This window comes from Oncorhynchus kisutch, unplaced genomic scaffold (genome assembly GCF_002021735.2).
Source record: "Oncorhynchus kisutch isolate 150728-3 unplaced genomic scaffold, Okis_V2 scaffold3983, whole genome shotgun sequence".
Classification (NCBI taxonomy): Eukaryota; Metazoa; Chordata; class Actinopteri; order Salmoniformes; family Salmonidae; genus Oncorhynchus; species Oncorhynchus kisutch.
The window spans coordinates 87501-107500 of NW_022265928.1; the positions used below are offsets into that span (position 1 = coordinate 87501).

General features: G+C 45.7%; 2 protein-coding genes across 2 annotated transcripts in view; both read left to right on the forward strand.

The window, feature by feature from the left end:
- The window catches only part of LOC109879079 (ninjurin-2), a 90935-nt gene extending 84535 nt beyond the window's left edge, over positions 1-6400 (forward strand). The window contains exons 2-4 of the mRNA XM_031821515.1: positions 1-113; positions 277-356; positions 4696-6400. The exon at positions 1-113 is cut by the window's left edge and continues 21 nt beyond it. Coding sequence (XP_031677375.1) covers positions 1-113; positions 277-356; positions 4696-4844 — 342 coding nt within the window. The 3' untranslated portion in view covers positions 4845-6400. The remainder of the gene's footprint in view (positions 114-276; positions 357-4695) is intronic.
- A 2511-nt stretch (positions 6401-8911) lies between these two features.
- LOC109886068 (ELKS/Rab6-interacting/CAST family member 1) overlaps positions 8912-20000 on the forward strand; it is a gene marked incomplete at its 3' end in the record, with an annotated part of 138741 nt that continues 127652 nt past the window's right edge. Inside the window, exon 1 of the mRNA XM_031821513.1 lies at positions 8912-9101. The remainder of the gene's footprint in view (positions 9102-20000) is intronic.

Sequence of the window (20000 nt, forward strand, 5' to 3'; positions counted from 1 at the left end):
ATGAACCACTATGCCACTAAGAAGACGGTGGCAGGGAGCATGTTAGACGTGGCCCTGCTGATGGCCAACGCTGCCCAGCTGAAGGCCGTCCTGGAGCAGGGGCCAGACTTCAGGTATTCTGATTACATTTGATTTGATCATTTAAAACACAAGTGGATATTTGTGTGTGTAAAATAATTGTAACAATAAAGATTCCTGACTCACTGTATTTCCATTGTAGTCGTCTGGTTTTGGCCACCAGACAGGATGAGTCTAAGAGATGATACGTCGTTACAGGTACTACGTCACCGTCCTGGTCCTCATCGGGTCGTCGCTGCTCTTCCAGGTGCTGGCTGGGGTGCTGTTTGTCGCCATGGGTGAGTCTGGAATTGTCAAGTGTCATTATAGTAAAAAACCTGTAAGAGGTCCATGCGAGGGGCAACAGAAGCACACAGTCCATTTCACAATTTCAACCAATGTGTTGTAAACTGTTCATTACTGACATTTAAACAATCATCTTAGTCTCTAAAGTTATAAACCACTTGTAACAATCATCTTAGTCTCTAAAGTTATAAACCACTTGTAGCAATCATCTTAGTCTCTAAAGTTATAAACCACTTGTAGCAATCATCTTAGTCTCTAAAGTTATAAACCACTTGTAACAATCATCTTAGTCTCTAAAGTTATAAACCACTTGTAACAATCATCTTAGTCTCTAAAGTTATAAACCACTTGTAACAATCATCTTAGTCTCTAAAGTTATAAACCACTTGTAACAATCATCTTAGTCTCTAAAGTTATAAACCCCTTGTAGCATCAGTGGAGTGTATTTATGTATACCAAGGGAAGACAGGCTTCCCCCAATATTTGACCAACAGGCTTCCCCAAATATTTGACCAACAGGCTTCCCCAAATATTTGACCTGTGTTTTCATACTTCTCCGTCAATTCTCAAGTGTCTGAATCTCGGCAGAGAAATGATCCGATCAAGGGAAACAGCGCCCCTCTGTCTCAGTGTGTGTCGTCATGTATCTGATGCTGTCTGGAACTAAACATTATAACATGTTGCCACTGTAGCGTTTCATTGATTGATGCCATCAACCGTTTCGCCTCCATTGATAAAAAAAAAGAAAATAAATAATTTGACAATCAGCGTTTTATTTATTGTTTATTTATCCGTTATTTTACCAGGTAAGTTGACTGAGAACACGTTCTCATTTACAGCAACGACCTGGGGAATAGTTACAGGGGAGAGGATGGGGATGAATGAGCCAATTGTAAACTGGGGATTATTAGGTGACCGTAATGGTTTGATGGCCAGATTGGGAATTTAGCCAGGACACTGGGGTTAACACCCCTACTCTTACGATAAGTGCCATGGGATCTTTAATGACCTCAGCGTTGAGATGAGCTAAACAATGTATTGTCCTGGTGCAGCAAAACTCCCCCCACGGGAGGACAGTTTGGATTTGGCTTCACACCAATCAAATCACATCCTATGCAAAATGTCATCATTGTCAGAAAAACGTGTCTGTTTCTGGTCTGTTTGTGTTGATGTCCTGCACTGGCCAGCTGCTAAATCAGCCCTTTCCTAAACCATAGATGGAGATGGGGATTTGGACTTCTGGTTTTGACTTCATTCTCTGTACAGGCCAATGATTATGATTGCGATTCTGATCAAACCATAAATGCATAAATCCAGACCCCAGGAAGAGTAGCTGCTGCCACTGGCTGGAGACGATTGAAGTTCAATATGTTGCCTGGATGTAGTCTAGTAGAATCACGTTAACTAGCTAACTTAGCTGGTTCATAACTAGCTAGATAACTTAGCTGGTTCATTACTAGCTAGCTAACTTAGCTGGTTCATTACTAGCTAGCTAACTTAGCTGGTTCATAACTAGCTAGCTAACTTAGCTGGTTCATGACTAGCTAGCTAACTTAGCTGGTTCATAACTAGCTAGCTAACTTAGCTGGTTCATGACTAGCTAGCTAACTTAGCTGGTTCATAACTAGCTAGCTAACTTAGCTGGTTCATAACTAGCTAGCTAACTTAGCTGGTTCATAACTAGCCCATGTGAGGAAGTTAGGCTGGCAAGCATTTTTAGCTAGGTAGCCTGTGAAAACTAAAACTAAAAAAGTGTACAGAGCCATGGACCGTTTAGCCAACATGAAAGAGAGGAGGAAGGCATAGGTATTCAACTAGTCCACAAGTAGGGTCAAAAAATAAATCATTACTTGCATACGTATGCAAGGGCACACACACACACACACACACACACACACATACACACACACACACACACACACACACACATCAGTAACCATGGACAGCCACATGATATTTAGCTACATTGATTGGACTAAATCATTTTTGGCATCTTTAAGTTTGTTATCAGTGTATTAAACTAAGCATATATTGTTATTGTTGATTTGATGATGTTTAAATGTTTAAGTTGAAATGTAGCTGGAATAGCAGAGGCAGGTCTGTAGCTGACTGGAGGTAACTCTGTAGTTCTAACCCAGTTGTCTGTAGCTGACTGGAGGTAACTCTGTAGTTCTAACCCAGTTGTCTGTAGCTGACTGGAGGTAACTCTGTAGTTCTAACCCAGTTGTCTGTAGCTGACTGGAGGTAACTCTGTAGTTCTAACCCAGTTGTCTGTAGCTGACTGGAGGTAACTCTGTAGTTCTAACCCAGTTGTCTGTAGCTGACTGGAGGTAACTCTGTAGTTCTAACCCAGTTGTCTGTATCTGACTGGAGGTAACTCTGTAGTTCTAACCCAGTTGTCTGTAGCTGACTGGAGGTAACTCTGTAGTTCTAACCCAGTTGTCTGTAGCTGACTGGAGGTAACTCTGTAGTTCTAACCCAGTTGTCTGTAGCTGACTGGAGGTAACTCTGTAGTTCTAACCCAGTTGTCTGTAGCTGACTGGAGGTAACTCTGTAGTTCTAACCCAGTTGTCTGTAGCTGACTGGAGGTAACTCTGTAGTTCTAACCCAGTTGTCTGTAGCTGACTGGAGGTAACTCTGTAGTTCTAACCCAGTTGTCTGTAGCTGACTGGAGGTAACTCTGTAGTTCTAACCCAGTTGTCTGTATCTGACTGGAGGTAACTCTGTAGTTCTAACCCAGTTGTCTGTAGCTGACTGGAGGTAACTCTGTAGTTCTAACCCAGTTGTCTGTAGCTGACTGGAGGTAACTCTGTAGTTCTAACCCAGTTGTCTGTAGCTGACTGGAGGTAACTCTGTAGTTCTAACCCAGTTGTCTGTAGCTGACTGGAGGTAACTCTGTAGTTCTAACCCAGTTGTCTGTAGCTGACTGGAGGTAACTCTGTAGTTCTAACCCAGTTGTCTGTAGCTGACTGGAGGTAACTCTGTAGTTCTAACCCAGTTGTCTGTAGCTGACTGGAGGTAACTCTGTAGTTCTAACCCAGTTGTCTGTAGCTGACTGGAGGTAACTCTGTAGTTCTAACCCAGTTGTCTGTATCTGACTGGAGGTAACTCTGTAGTTCTAACCCAGTTGTCTGTAGCTGACTGGAGGTAACTCTGTAGTTCTAACCCAGTTGTCTGTAGCTGACTGGAGGTAACTCTGTAGTTCTAACCCAGTTGTCTGTAGCTGACTGGAGGTAACTCTGTAGTTCTAACCCAGTTGTCTGTAGCTGACTGGAGGTAACTCTGTAGTTCTAACCCAGTTGTCTGTATCTGACTGGAGGTAACTCTGTAGTTCTAACCCAGTTGTCTGTAGCTGACTGGAGGTAACTCTGTAGTTCTAACCCAGTTGTCTGTAGCTGACTGGAGGTAACTCTGTAGTTCTAACCCAGTTGTCTGTATCTGACTGGAGGTAACTCTGTAGTTCTAACCCAGTTGTCTGTAGCTGACTGGAGGTAACTCTGTAGTTCTAACCCAGTTGTCTGTAGCTGACTGGAGGTAACTCTGTAGTTCTAACCCAGTTGTCTGTAGCTGACTGGAGGTAACTCTGTAGTTCTAACCCAGTTGTCTGTAGCTGACTGGAGGTAACTCTGTAGTTCTAACCCAGTTGTCTGTAGCTGACTGGAGGTAACTCTGTAGTTCTAACCCAGTAGTCTATAGCTGACTGGAGGTAACTCTGTAGTTCTAACCCAGTTGTCTGTAGCTGACTGGAGGTAACTCTGTAGTTCTAACCCAGTTGTCTGTAGCTGACTGGAGGTAACTCTGTAGTTCTAACCCAGTTGTCTGTAGCTGACTGGAGGTAACTCTGTAGTTCTAACCCAGTTGTCTGTAGCTGACTGGACGTAACTCTGTAGTTCTAACCCAGTTGTCTGTAGCTGACTGGAGGTAACTCTGTAGTTCTAAACCAGTAGTTGTTTAGTAAACTGTAAAACAGTAACTTGCTTGACCACGCTGCAGGTCATACCACAGTGGGTTAACTGCCTGTTCAGGGGCAAGGGGCGGCAGAACGACAGATTTGTACCTTGTCAGCTCGGGGGTTTGAACTCGCAACCTTCCGGTTACTAGTCCAACGCTCTAACCACTAGGCTACGCTGCCGCCCCTTGTGTTGTTGTTGTAGATTATTGCACATCACGGTGGCGTATGAATGAATGGTTTATAGAGCAACAACACAACGTCACAACAGGTTATACTATGTCTTGTTTACCGGCTTCCTCTGTGATATTACCCACACACCACTACTGTATGGCATCAGGTCTCACCTCAGTTACAACACTGTTGGTCTCTGTGTGTTCCAGCACGTAAGGACCTGAACAACGTGGCCAACCAGAGGAAGCTGGACATCATGAACAACGTGGCCACCGGCCTCGTCTTCATCACCGCCATCATCAACATCTTCATCACCGCATTTGGAGTGCAGAAGACTGGCCTGTACCCCAAAACCTAGACAGTAAACTGACCTGTACCCCAAAACCTAGACAGAAGACTGGCCTGTACCCCAAAACCTAGACAGAAGACTGGCCTGTACCCCAAAACCTAGACAGTAGACTGGCCTGTACCCCAAAACCTAGACAGAAGACTGGCCTGTTCCCTAAAACCTAGACTGAAGACTGACCTGTACCCCAAAACCTAGAATGAAGACTGACCTGTACCCCAAAACCTAGACTGTAGACTGACCTGTACCCCAAAACCTAGACTGAAGACTGACCTGTACCCCAAAACCTAGACTGAAGACTGACCTGTACCCCGAAACCTAGAATGAAGACTGGCCTGTACCCCAAAACCTAGACTGAAGACTGACCTGTACCCCAAAACCTAGACTGAAGACTGACCTGTACCCCAAAACCTAGACAGTAGACTGACCTGTACCCCGAAACCTAGACTGAAGACTGAACTGTACCCCGAAACCTAGAATGACGACTAGCCAGTACCACAAAACCTAGACTGAAGACTGACCTGTACCCCAAAACCTAGACAGTAGACTGACCTGTACCCTAAAACCTAGACAGAAGACTGGCCTGTACCCTAAAACCTAGACAGAAGACTGGTCTGTACCCTAAAACCTAGACTGAAGACTGGCCTGTACCCCACAACCTAGACAGTAGACTGGCCTGTACCCCACAACCTAGACTGAAGACTGACCTGTACCCCAAAACCTAGACTGAAGACTGACCTGTACCCCAAACCCTAGACAGTAGACTGACAGGTACCCTAAAACCTAGACAGTAGACTGACCTGTACCCCAAAACCTAGACAGTAGACTGACCTGTACCCCAAAACCTAGACAGTAGACTGACCTGTACCCCAAAACCTAGACTGAAGACTGACCTGTAACCCACAACCTAGACTGAAGACTGGCCTGTACCCCACAACCTAGACAGTAGACTGACCTGTACCCCAAAACCTAGACATTAGACTGACCTGTACCCCAAAACCTAGACAGTAGACTGACCTATACCCCACAACCTAGACAGTAGACTGACCTGTACCCCTAAACCTAGACAGTAGACTGACCTGTACCCCACAACCTAGACAGTAGACTAACCTGTACCCCAAAACCTAGACAGTAGACTAACCTGTACCCCAAAACCTAGAGTGATATACTTCAGCGATATATCTTTCAAAACGCGGCAATACGGGTTCACTATTATTTTCTATTGTAACTTTTTTTTATCAGAAGAGATTTGTAAAAGAAAGATATGAATCATTTAAATGTCAAAAAGTAGAATTGTCTTATTCTAATGTGTATGGCCCAGAAATCAAATTAAAGACAAGTGTTTGGGCTACAGATTAGTCTCTCTAGACAAACGGGTTGCCTCTCACAATTTAACAATGTTCAAGCATGTCCTTGGTCTGGGATTTCCAAGAATGGCTCCAGACCATAGGGTCTTCAGATAATATAAGGGGAAACAGTGACTACTAGTGGTCTTTATTTTACTAATAAAAGAATGATACTCACTGTGTCCAAAATGTGTCTCTAATGCAATAAACTCCATAAAACAACTGTGTCTTGGTCAAATGTTCTGTTAAGTGAGGGCTGAGACACGTGATACTGAATAAATGTGTTTATTAAGGATAAGTAATACGGCCGGGGAGTAAATGATGACATCAGTTACATGTAATCTGATTACAACAAAAAAATGTAACTGTGATCACTTCTGTTACCAGCAAAAACACTGTATTCAGATTACAGATACTTTAGGAAACACGGGATGATTACTTCTTGGATTACTATTTTTTTTTAAAGGATGTTTTGCAAAAAAAATACATTATGACAACTTTCTGTTTTCTCAATGACATTCCGTTAAGCATTGACAAAAGGAACAAGTTTAAAGGTCGAATGCAGCTGTTTTTATCTCAATATCAAATCATTTCTAACTAACAATTAAGTGCCTTATTGTGATTTCAATTAAAATGGTCAAAAATAAACAAAAAAAAATGCTTCTTGGCAAACAACAATTTCTATTGGTCTGAGTTGGGAAGGGAATACTGAAAACTAGCTGTTATTGGCCGAGAAGTTTGGAACGCTCTTTCTTATTGGTCGATTAACTCATTTACCAGATGGTGATTTCACCAGGCAGGGCAAAACTCCATCCCATCAAAACAGGCTGAAATTTCAGGCGGTCTTTTCAAACAGCTCTTATACTAAAAGAAGCATAATCATCCTTTTCACCACACAGTATTATTCCAACCTCATAGTGAGGAAATATACACTGAGTGGACAAAACATTAGGAACACCTGCTCTTTCCATGACATAGACTGACCAGGTGAAAGATATGATCCCTTATTGATGTCACCTGTTAAATCCACTTCAATCAGTGTAGATGAAGGAGAAGAGACAGGCTAAATAATGATTTGTAAGCCTTGAGACAATTGAGACATGGATTGTGTATGTGTGCCATTCAGAATGTAATAGTGCCTTTGAACAGGGTATGGTAGGTAGTAAGGCACACCTGGGTTTTTCACGCTCAACAGTTTCCTGTGTGTATCAAGAGTGGTCCACCACCCAAAGGACACCCAGCCAACTTGACACAACTGTAGGAATCAATACAGTCAACGTGGGCCAGCCTCCCTGTGGAACGCTTTCCACACCCTGGAACCCTCTCGGCAAAAGGGGGTGCAACTCAATATTAGGAAGGTATTCCTAATGTTTTGTACAATTGGTGTATATAAAACACAGGACAATCACATTTTTGACTGTATGGGCCTTCAGGTTTATTCCACCTGAGCAAGTCTGACCACCAATCAGAGACCCCTGTGATGACACATCAACTGATGACCACCAATCAGAGACCCCTGTGATGACACACCAACTGATGACCACCAATCAGAGACCACTGTGATGACACACCAACTGATGACCACCAATCAGAGACCCCTGTGATGACACACCAACTGATGACCACCAATCAGAGACCCCTGTGATGACACACCAACTGATGACCACCAATCAGAGACCACTGTGATGACACACCAACTGATGACCACCAATCAGAGACCACAGTGATGACACACCAACTGATGACCACCAATCAGAGACCACTGTGATGACACATCAACTGATCACCACCAATCACCGATCAGTGCTGTAACAGATTACATTGGACAGGTAATTAGTACTGTAACAGATTACATTGGACAGGTAATTAGTAACTGTGCTGTAACAGATTACATTGGACAGGTAATTAGTACTGTAACAGATTACATTGGACAGGTAATTAGTAACTGTAACAGATTACATTGGACAGGTAATTAGTACTGTAACAGATTACATTGGACAGGTAATTAGTAACTGTGCTGTAACAGATTACATTTATAAAGTAACCTAACCAACCCTGGACAAATAAGTCATTACATGATCAAGGCTTTGGTCTATGGCCACTCAGGTGACTGAACCAGACAAATTCCTTTGGCCACGTCTGGGTGGGTGACAACTGGTGTGTGTGTGTGTGTGTGTGTGTGTGGCGCCAGGGGACTGGACTGGGACAGTATGGGAGGTGGTCAACACTGACAGCTGGAATTATCACAACTGTCATTGACAGTGGATTTACAATGAACACATTGCTGTACAGGCCTACACACACATACTTAGACATACACAAAAGTAAATTGTAGGCAACAAAAGACATAATACTGTGTATAGCTCTCAAAGTACACGAGACACAATGTCATGGGCACACTACAAACGGCTAGACTTACAGTAAAACGCTTGTTGTCGTTTCCAAACAGTGTTAGAACTTCAGAGGGTTTGACAATAAACTGTTATCATGATCTGTGATGAGGTTAGGAAGTGTTTACCCAAGGGCGCCCTCTTCTGTTTGAAATACCTGGCAAGTAATCAAAGAGCTGCACGAGTAAGGGTCTAGAATAGAGTGTGTTCTATGGTGAAAGTCTCTCTGCTACAGAGGAAAGCCCGTTCATTTCTCTCGTGACCCTCCCGCCAGCGTCTGATGTTGAAAGACTCGTGGTACGGCGGTGTGGAGCGAGGCCATTCTCGTGAACGCGCATCCCGATCCTTACGTCACTGAAGCGCCCTGGCTCGGGATCTACTGGTAGTGCTGGCAATAGAGGAGAAAAATATCAACTGCTCGGAAAAGAGGCATTTTCTATCGGTTGTAACGGTTCCTCAACGGATAACGGTTCTATCTGACGCCGGATAGGGATAATTGACATAACTGGACTAACCGGATTTATGAGAAGAAGGTAGGTGACATTTTAAAAGTGATTTTCTAGGTTGAAGCCCACTTCTGACTGGGCTGAGAAGTGGACAGTCTAATTGCCGTGAGTGTGTGTGTGTGTCTCAGGAAAGAGCAGTCATGTACATGTGTTGAGTGTGTGTGGTGTGTTATATGGTAGTTCTGACAGCATGTCTGTTGTAATTAACTCTAATTATAGCAGCTTTACTTAGTTGTTGTCTCGAGTTGTTGGGCTCTTGTGCAGCGCGAGATAGGAGGGAAAATGTATTTAGCCGCTGAGGAAAAGAGGTGTCTCGTTTCACTGGGGTTTAACACAATGTAGGTATGTTATGTATTCTACTATTCAATGTGTTCATGTGTTCCCTCAGAGGAATAGTCCGTCTTATAGCCGACTACAGCGGGTATGAATCAGTGCGTTGTGTTGTTTTGTCGGTGTAGTGAGCGGGGTCTTCTAGACTGGCGTTGAGGGTTCATTTTACTGTCTTACTTACTGAAGGTTTGTCTTTGACTTGTCAGTCTTACGAAAGAGCTGTCAACTCGCTGCGTGGCCAACACAGCACGTCGACACCCGCTCTACGGAGGAGCCAACAACCTAGTCCAGCAAGTTGTTACATTGTTGCTACGCTGTGTGGATAAAACATGTATCGCCAGGCCTATTCGGCAACATTGTAGCCAGACGTTATTGTTGTAAACACAAAAGCTATAGAAAGATTTACGACGGCTCCGATTAGATAGACTCATTATTCTATCTACGACACGCTTTCCTACGGGAATGACTTGTTTATAGGAGATTTACCTCCAAAGTGTAACGTTGCCGCCCGTTGAAATGGCATTTCCCCAGCTCCTCCCATGAGCACAGGAGTCAAATAACCCTGGCGCGGCTCCCTTCCAGAATACCCAGTCTGAACTAAACATTAGTCCTTCTAACGTGTTTATTAACGCCCTGTGTAATTGACTGTAGCCTGTTCCAAAGCACCCGCGATTGACTTGGACGTAAATGTAAGAGGAGGCGGTATTTGTGGGCTATTCCCGGTATCCACTAGACTACTCGTATCCTCCAGACAGCGGGCAACAGGTTGCTTCATGACTGGGGCTAAACGTTGTCATCGACCCCTTGTTATTCACGCGTCACTGGGCCTGGGTTTACCTCAAACAGCCTAAGAACTACTCAGTAATAATGCTGCTCCATAACTAGATTAGTTTGACAGAATAACAACATTGTATTTTTTTTTTTACTATTCTTTGAACGGTAGTATTTTTCAGCAAGCTACGGTGGGCCTAGTTTGTAACGGCAGTAGGTACCGTCTGTATTTTTCATGAAGTCGTTAATTACCGGAGAAGTTACCTTCAGATCATACACTTTTTAAAACATTTGAGTTTAGTGTATTAGCTCGTGCTGCAGCTACTCTTCCTGGGTTCTGTTCAATATTGTACATGTCATACGTTACACAATGCTGTGTGTCCTGGCCTTTTGACTGATAATTGATTAGTCAGTTGACTGATAATTGATTAGTCAGTTGACTGATAATTGATTATGTCTGTCTGTCTGCCTGTCTGTCTGTCTGCCTGTCTGTATGAGAGATAATTAAGGAGTGAGTGAGTGAATGAATGAATGAGTGAATGACTGTTATGTTGTTCAGTACTAACTCCACTGTGAGGGGGCCAACAGCCTGTCTCAGTGTCAGAGCCCACCTGCTATAGAGGAGATAAGGCCCTAATAACATGTCACCCTACCCCAGTCCATATTCAAGGCCTTATGTCAGGCTGCTCCACTGTAAGGCCTTATGCCAGGCTGCTCCACTGTAAGGCCTTATGCCAGGCTGCCCCACTGTAAGGCCTTATGCCAGGCTGCTCCACTGTAAGGCCCTTATGTCAGGCTGCCCCACTGTAAGGCCTTATGCCAGGCTGCTCCACTGTAAGGCCTTATGCCAGGCTGCTCCACTGTAAGGCCTTATGCCAGGCTGCCCCACTGTAAGGCCTTATGCCAGGCTGCCCCACTGTAAGGCCTTATGCCAGGCTGCCCCACTGTAAGGCCTTATGCCAGGCTGCTCCACTGTAAGGCCTTATGCCAGGCTGCTCCACTGTAAGGCCTTATGCCAGGCTGCTCCACTGTAAGGCCTTATGCCAGGCTGCTCCACTGTAAGGCCTTATGCCAGGCTGCTCCACTATAAGGCCTTATGCCAGGCTGCTCCACTGTAAGGCCCTTATGCCAGGCTGCCCCACTATAAGGCCTTATGCCAGGCTGCCCCACTATAAGGCCTTATGCCAGGCTGCCCCACTATAAGGCCTTATGCCAGGCTGCTCCACTGTAAGGCCTTATGCCATGCTGCTCCACAGCCCTCCTCCCACTAGAGGAGTTGGAAGCAGGTACAGCCCCCTGTGGGGACATTGGACCCTGGTTACAGGGATATGACTGATAACAGCGACCTCTCTGTTTCATCTGGTTGTTATGGGAGACAGCTGACCTGCTGGAGGATGGATCTCTGATGGGTCTTTTTCCTGCTGGTAGAGTTTCATTAGATCCCGAGTGGCACAGAGGTCTAAGGCCCTGCATCTCAGTGCTAGAGGCGTCACTACAGACCCTGGTTTGATCCCGGGCTGTATTACAACCGGCCGTGATCCAGAGTCCCATAGGGCGTCGCACAATTGGCCCAGCGTCGTCCAGGTTAGGGGAGGGTTTGGCCGGGGTGGGCCGTCATTGTAAATAAGAATTGGTTCTTAACTGACTTGCCTAGTTAAATAGAGGTTAAATAAAATACAATTCTTTGAATGGTGTAGAATGAAAGAGGATGACATTGACACTGGCATACTATTGACCTACTATAGATAACATACTGTACATTTTTTGTTTAATGGAAATTTAATGAACTAGTCACGACAACCTCCTCTATCTAGTTGTTGATTTATAGTTTTCACCTCCCCCCTGACCCCTATCCCAGTACCTGGTGAACACCTGGTTACACCCCCCCCCTGACCCCTATCCCAGTACCTGGTGGACACCTGGTCACCCCCCCCGACCCCTATCCCAGTACCTGGTGACACCTGGTTTCACCTCCCCTTTGACCCCTATCCCAGTACCTGGTGATACTGCCTGAGTTGTTTGTGGAGTCCAATATGTGCAAGTCAAGACCTGTCATTTCTCACTTCTGTAATTTCAAGTTGACTAAAAATAAGCACTTGTGGTGTGTGTTATCATGTATCAGCTTGCTAGAGTCTAATGGATAAGGATATTGCTGAGTGAGAGAAATTATATTAATGTATTTGTATAGGAAGGATAATGCTGCAGTGTAGAGGAAGGATAATGCTGCACCGAATATGAAGGATAATGTTGTAGCGTAGAGGAAGGATAGTGCTGTAGTGTAGAGGAAGGATAGTGCTGTAGTGCAGAGGAAGGATAATGCTGTATTGTAGAGGAAGGATAATGCTGTATTGTAGAGGAAGGATAATGCTATATCGTAGAGGAAGGATAGCGCTGTATTGCAGAAGAAGGATAATGCTGTATTGTAGAGTAAGGATAATGCTGTACGGCAGAGGAAGGATAATGCTGTATTGCAGATGAATGATACTGTTGTATTGTAGAGGAAGGATACTGCTGTAGTGTAGAGGAAGGATACTGCTGTACGGCAGAGGAACGGTCATGCTGTATTGTAGAGGAAGGATAATGCTGTATTGTAGAGGAAGGATAATGCTGTATTGCAGAGGAAGGATAATGCTGTATTGTAGGGGAAGGATAATAGTGTATTGTAGAGGAAGGACAATGCTGTACTGTAGAGGGAGGATAATGCTGTATTGTAGATGAATGATAATGCTGTATTGTCGAGGAAGGATAATTCTGTATTGTAGAGGAAGGACAATGCTGTAGTGTAGATGAATGATAATGTTGTATTGTAGAGGAAGGATAATGCTGTATTGTTGGCCTTATACACAGTAATAACACTATGTTTAAAAATGTAGATTCTGAGCTTGTTTAATTTTTGTGGAGTTAGCTCAATCTGGCCAAACTTATTAGATTCCTGCTGGGCTGAAGAAAGCCAAGCTCTTACTTTCACTTCTTTCCCACCCCATATTCATTTCACTTCTTTCCCACCCCATATTCATTTCACTTCTTTCCCACCCCATATTCATTTCTTCTCTTTTGCAGCAATGAGTTCACTTATGTGTTGGATGGCTGCTGTTGTAATGAAAATGTAGGTTTATACCAGGTGTGTGTGTGTGTGTGTGTGTGTGTGTGTGTGTGTGTGTGTGTGTGTGTGTGTGTGTGTGTGTGTGTGAGTGTGAGTGTGAGTGTGAGTGTGAGTGTGAGTGTGAGTGTGAGTGTGAGTGTGTGAGTGAGTGTGTGTGTGTGCAGGCCCCCAGGTTTCCACATAAAGCCTGTTTACCCACATTATATGTGGTGGCTGATTATATTTGTCTTATTTCACACATGTGAGTTGGGGAGTTTTTTTTGTTTTGCGTTTCCCAACTCCCCCTGAGAGTGGGGTTCCAGCCACCCATTATCAATGGCTTCCCTGGAGCAATAAGTGTTAAGTGCCTTGCTCAAGGACACGTCAACAGATTTTTCACCTTTTCTGCACAGGGATTCGAACTAGCGACCTTTCGGTTACTGGTGCAACACCACTTGGCTACCTGTCACTTGCATAATTGTGCTATTACACATTGATGTCAGGGTTATGCCAGTTATGCCAGAATAAACTATCCCTTTCTCACACCTAACACACCTAACCTAACTAAGGGATATTACCTTCCCCCTATACATATCTACCTCCATCACTCCAGTATCCCTGTCTCCTTCCCCCTATACATATCTACCTCCATCACTCCAGTATCCCTGTCTCCTTCCCCCTATACATATCTACCTCCATCACTCCAGTATCCCTGTCACCTTACCCCTATACATATCTACCTCCATCACTCCCTGTCTCCTTCCCCCTATACATATCTACCTCCATCACTCCAGTATCCCTGTCTCCTTCCCCCTATACATATCTACCTCCATCACTCCAGTATCCCTGTCTCCTTACCCCTATACATATCTACCTCCATCACTCCAGTATCCCTGTCTCCTTCCACCTATACATATCTACCTCCATCACTCCAGTATCCCTGTCTCCTTCCCCCTATACATATCTACCTCCATCACTCCAGTATCCCTGTCACCTTACCCCTATACATATCTACCTCCATCACTCCCTGTCTCCTTCCCCCTATACATATCTACCTCCATCACTCCAGTATCCCTGTCTCCTTCCCCCTATACATATCTACCTCCATCACTCCAGTATCCCTGTCTCCTTAACCCTATACATATCTACCTCCATCACTCCCTGTCTCCTTCCCCCTATACATATCTACCTCCATCACTCCCTGTCTCCTTCCCCCTATACATATCTACCTCCATCACTCCAGTATCCCTGTCTCCTTACCCCTATACATATCTACCTCCATCACTCCAGTATCCCTGTCACCTTACCCCTATACATATCTACCTCCATCACTCCAGTATCCTTGTCTCATCGCTACAACTCCCGTATGCGCTCGGGAGAGACGAAGGTTGAAAGTCATGCGTCCTCCATACACAACCCAACCAAGCCGCACTGCTTCTTAACACAGGGCGCATCCAACCCGGAAGCCAGACGCACCAATGTGTTGTAGGAAACACTGTGCACCTGGCAACCTTGGTTCGCGCGCACTGCGCCCGGCCCGCCACAGGAGTCACACGATGAGACCAGGACATCCTTACCGGCCAAACCCTCCCTAACCTGGACAACGCTAGGCCAATTGCGCGTCGCCCCACGGATCTCCCGGTCGCAGCCGGTTACGACAGAGCCTGGGCGCGAACCCAGAGTCTCTGGTGGCACAGCTGGGAATTATGGGGTATTGTGTGTAGATCTGTGGCACAACATGTCAAGTCAAGGGGGTTGAATGCTTTCTGAAGGCTCTGTGTTAAATCAAACACGACTGATATCAGATTTATTTGTGACTGTTTGAAGAGGGAGCAATATTCATCTTGAAATCTATGCTTTGAAATACACAAGCCTTCTCTGTTGTTTTTCAACATTATCAACAAATATCGATGATGACATTAAACTTTTCATATCTCATGAGTTGAATAGAACCCACGTGAATGTTTAATTCAGTCTAATTCAGTTTAATTCAGTCTAATTCAGTCTAATTCACTCTAATTCAGTTTAATTCTAGCCCTGAGCTTTATCTAGAGTCGACATCACCCTGACATTTTGTATGTGGTTTGCCCTGGCTACATCTTAATTAGGTGTCCCCGGTTTTCCTCCAACTTGCTTTATAATCTGTTTCTGTTCTTCGGAGATCCACTGATTTTAATCTTAAAACTGAGTGCTAAATGGCACCCTATTCCATATTTAGTGCACTACTTTTGACCTGGGATGTAGTGCCATTTGGGCCACTCCATATTTAGTGCACTACTTTTGACCTGGGATGTAGTGCCATTTGGGTCACTCCATATTTAGTGCACTACTTTTGACCTGGGAAGTAGTGCCATTTGGGCCACTCAATATTTAGTGCACTACTTTTGACCTGGGATGTAGTGCCATTTGGGCCATTCCATATTTAGTGCACTACTTTTGACCTGGGAAGTAGTGCCATTTGGGCCACTCCATATTTAGTGCACTACTTTTGACCTGGGATGTAGTGCCATTTGGGCCACTCTATATTTAGTGCACTACTTTTGACCTGGGAAGTTGTGCCATTTGCACACGTCGCCATGGGAACAGTGACACATGTACATGACAGTCACACCACCTGGATTAGGAGACGTTTGGTTGGTCTCTTGTTGCAGCTCATGAGTTCGTGAGCCAATAAGGACATATTTGGAAAACACTTGGATCTTTCTTGCTTCAGTGGTTCTGTTCAATTTGCCTTACAAGCTGTTTTCCTCTCTCACTCATCTGTCTGTCTGTCTGTCTGTCTGTCTCTCACTCTCTGTCTCTCTCTCACTCGTCTGTCTGTCTGTCTGTCTGTCTGTCTGTCTGTCTGTCTGTCTGTCTGTCTGTCTGTCTGTCTGTCTGTCTGTCTGTCTGTCTCTCTCTGTCTCTCTGTCTCTCTGTCTCTCTGTCTCTCTGTCTCTCTCTCTTATTCAATTCAATTCAAGGGGCTTTATTGACATGGGAAACATATGTTAACATTACCAAAGCAAGTGAAGTAGATAATAAACCAAAGGTGAAATAAACAATAAAAATGAACAGTAAACATTACACTCACAGAAGTTACAAAAGAATAAAGACATTACAAATGTCATATTATGTGTATATACAGTGTTGTAACAATGTACAAATAGTTAAAGTAGAGACAAGGGAAAATCAATTGGATTTGATCTTTGTGTGTATGTGTGTGTGTGTGTGTGTGTGTGTAATGGTTGCCTGGAGGCAGGGTCCTGGCCTGCTGTATCCAGGTGTGTGTTTGGTGGCCTGTGGGGGGAGAGAACAGATGGACAGTTAAGTGTTTGTGTTTGCACATGTGTGTTTATGTGGCCTTGCGTGTGTGTTAATGTGGCCGTGTGTGTGTGTGTGGCCGTGTGTGTGTGGCCGCGTGTGCGTGTGGCTGACTGGTTGTGACATTAGCAGAAGTGGCCAGAGCACTCCAGCCTTCAGTTCTGATCCTCAGCCATTCAGTCCCATTCAAATACTTCCGGCTTCATGCGCCATCTGGAGATTTCCATAGGAACACATGGATGACATCAGCGCTGTCACTATCTACTGGTTTTAATGTCTATGCAAGGATCAGGGAAGGTTAAAGCGTATCCTAGATGTGTACCTAGGGGTGTCTTCCACCAGACTGCTGGTCTGTGGGACTGCTCTGGTTCAGTTCTCTCCATGACACAGGCATGGAGAGGCCAGCTTGTGTTTCCCTGTAGCTGGGTCTGGTGTTACTGGGTCTAGTGTTACTGGGTCTGGGTAGAGGTGGAGGATAGGATGGTAGCTGGGTCTGGTTACTGGGTCTGGGTAGAGGTGGAGGATAGGATGGTAGCTGGGTCTGGGTAGAGGTGGAGGATAGGATGGTAGCTGGGTCTGGGTAGAGGTGGAGGATAGGATGGTAGCTGGGTCTGGGTAGAGGTGGAGGATAGGATGGTAGCTGGGTTTGGGTAGAGGTGGAGGATAGGATGGTAGCTGGGTCTGGGTAGAGGTGGAGGATAGGATGGTAGCTGGGTCTGGGTAGAGGTGGAGGATAGGATGGTAGCTGGGTCTGGGTAGAGGTGGAGGATAGGATGGTAGCTGGGTCTGGGTAGAGGTGGAGGATAGGATGGTAGCTGGGTCTGGGTAGAGGTGGAGGATAGGATGGTAGCTGGGTCTGGGTAGAGGTGGAGGATAGGATGGTAGCTGTGTCTGGGTAGAGGTGGAGGATATGATGGTAGCTGGGTCTGGGTAGAGGTGGAGGATAGGATGGTAGCTGGGTCTGGGTAGAGGTGGAGGATAGGATGGTAGCTGGGTCTGGGTAGAGGTGGAGGATAGGATGGTAGCTGGGTCTGGGTAGAGGTGGAGGATAGGATGGTAGCTGGGTCTGGGTAGAGGTGGAGGATAGGATGGTAGCTGGGTCTGGGTAGAGGTGGAGGATAGGATGGTAGCTGGGTCTGGGTAGAGGTGGAGGATAGGATAGGATGGTAGCTGGGTCTGGGTAGAGGTGGAGGATAGGATAGGATGGTAGCTGGGTCTGGGTAGAGGTGGAGGATAGGATGGTAGCTGGGTCTGGGTAGAGGTGGAGGATAGGATGGTAGCTGGGTCTGGGTAGAGGTGGAGGATAGGATGGTAGCTGGGTCTGGGTAGAGGTGGAGGATAGGATGGTAGCTGGGTCTGGGTAGAGGTGGAGGATAGGATGTTAGCTGGGTCTGGGTAGAGGTGGAGGATAGGATGGTAGCTGGGTCTGGGTAGAGGTGGAGGATAGGATGGTAGCTGGGTCTGGGTAGAGGTGGAGGATAGGATGGTTACTGGGTCTGGGTAGAGGTGGAGGATAGGATGGTAGCTGGGTCTGGGTAGAGGTGGAGGATAGGATGGTAGCTGGGTCTGGGTAGAGGTGGAGGATAGGATGGTAGCTGGGTCTGGGTAGAGGTGGAGGATAGGATGGTAAACAGAGGCCTGACTTGGCAGACATGTTTATGTCTGTGTTGCCATCTGTGACTGTGTGTGTGTGTGTGTGTGTTCTGTATGTGTTCTCTGTGTGTGTGTTCTGTATATGTTCTGTGTGTGTGTGTTCTGTGTGTGTGTGTGTTTGTTCTGTATGTGTGTGTGTGTTCTGTGTTTGCTCTGTGTGTGTGTGTTCTGTATGTGTTTGTGTTCTGTATGTGTTTGTGTTCTGTATGTGTTTGTGTTCTGTATGTGTTTGTGTTCTGTGTGTGTTTGTGTTCTCTGTGTGTGTGTATTTTACGTGTGTGTGTTCTGTGTGTCTGTGTTCTGTGTGTGTGTATGTTCCGTGTGTGTGTGTTCTCTGTAGTCTCTGTGTCTCCGGTGTGTTTCCAGGTCTGGACTTCCGATTGGAGCCCGAGAGGGAGGGAGAGAGAGGGAGGGAGAGGGGCAGAGAGGGGCAGAGAGAGGGGCAGAGAGAGGGGCAGAGAGAGGGGCAGAGAGAGGGACAGAGAGAGGGACAGAGAGAGGGACAGAGAGAGGGACAGAGAGAGGGACAGAGAGAGGGACAGAGAGAGGGACAGAGAGAGGGACAGAGAGAGGGGCAGAGAGAGGGGCAGAGAGAGAGGCAGAGAGAGAGGCAGAGAGAGAGGCAGAGAGAGAGGCAGAGAGAGAGGCAGAGAGAGAGGCAGAGAGAGAGGCAGAGAGAGAGGCAGAGAGAGAGGCAGAGAGAGAGGCAGAGAGAGAGAGGCAGAGAGAGAGGCAGAGAGAGAGAAACACAACACAAACAGAGCCCCAGGACAGCAACACAATTAGACCTAACCACATCATGAGAAAACAAAAAGAGAATTACTTGACACATTGGAAAGAAAAACAGAGCAAACTAGAATACTATTTGGCTGTAAACAGAGATTACACAGCGGCAGAATACCTGACCACTGGGACTGACCCAAAATTAAGGAAATATTTGACTAAATACAGACTCAGTGAACATAGCCTTGCTATTGAGAAAGGCCGCTGTAAGGCAGACCTGACTCTCAAGAGAAGACAGGCTATGTGCTCACTGCCCACAAAATGAGGTGGAAACTGAGCTGCACTTCCTAACCTCCTGCCCAATGTATGACCATATTAGAGAGACATATTTCCCTCAGATTACACAGATCCACAAAGAATTACAAAACAAATCCAATGTTGATAAACTCCCATATCTACTGGGTGAAATTCCACAGTGTGACATCACAGAAGAAAGATTTGTGACCTGTTGTACTAGAGAGAGAGAGACCTCTGTCTTCCTACCTCTTCAGTGGTTACTGTATCACCACTGTAAGCCAAATATTATTTAGCCTCCTGAGTTTGAAGAGGCCCTGTTGCGCCTTCCTCACCACACTGTCTGTGTGGGTGGGTCATTTCAGTTTGTCAGTGTTGTGTACGCCAAGGAACTTGAAGCTTTCATTCTTCTCCACTGCGGTCCCGACAGATGTAGATAGGGTGGTGCCCCCTCTGCTGTTTCCTGAAATCCACGATAATTTCCTTTGTTGAGTGAGGTTGTTTTCCAGGCACCACACTCCCAGAGCCCTCACCTCCTCCCTATAGGCAGTCTCGTTATCATTGGTAATCAAGCCTACTACTGTTGTCATCTACAAACTTGATGATTGAGTTGGAGGCGTGCTTGGCCACGCAGTCATGGGTGAACAGGGAGTACAGGAGGGGGCTGAGCACGCACCCTTGTGGGGCCCCAGTGTTGAGGATCAGCGGAGTGGTGGTGATGTTTCCTACCTTCACCACCTGGGTGGGAACCATGGCTACTGTATTTGGGA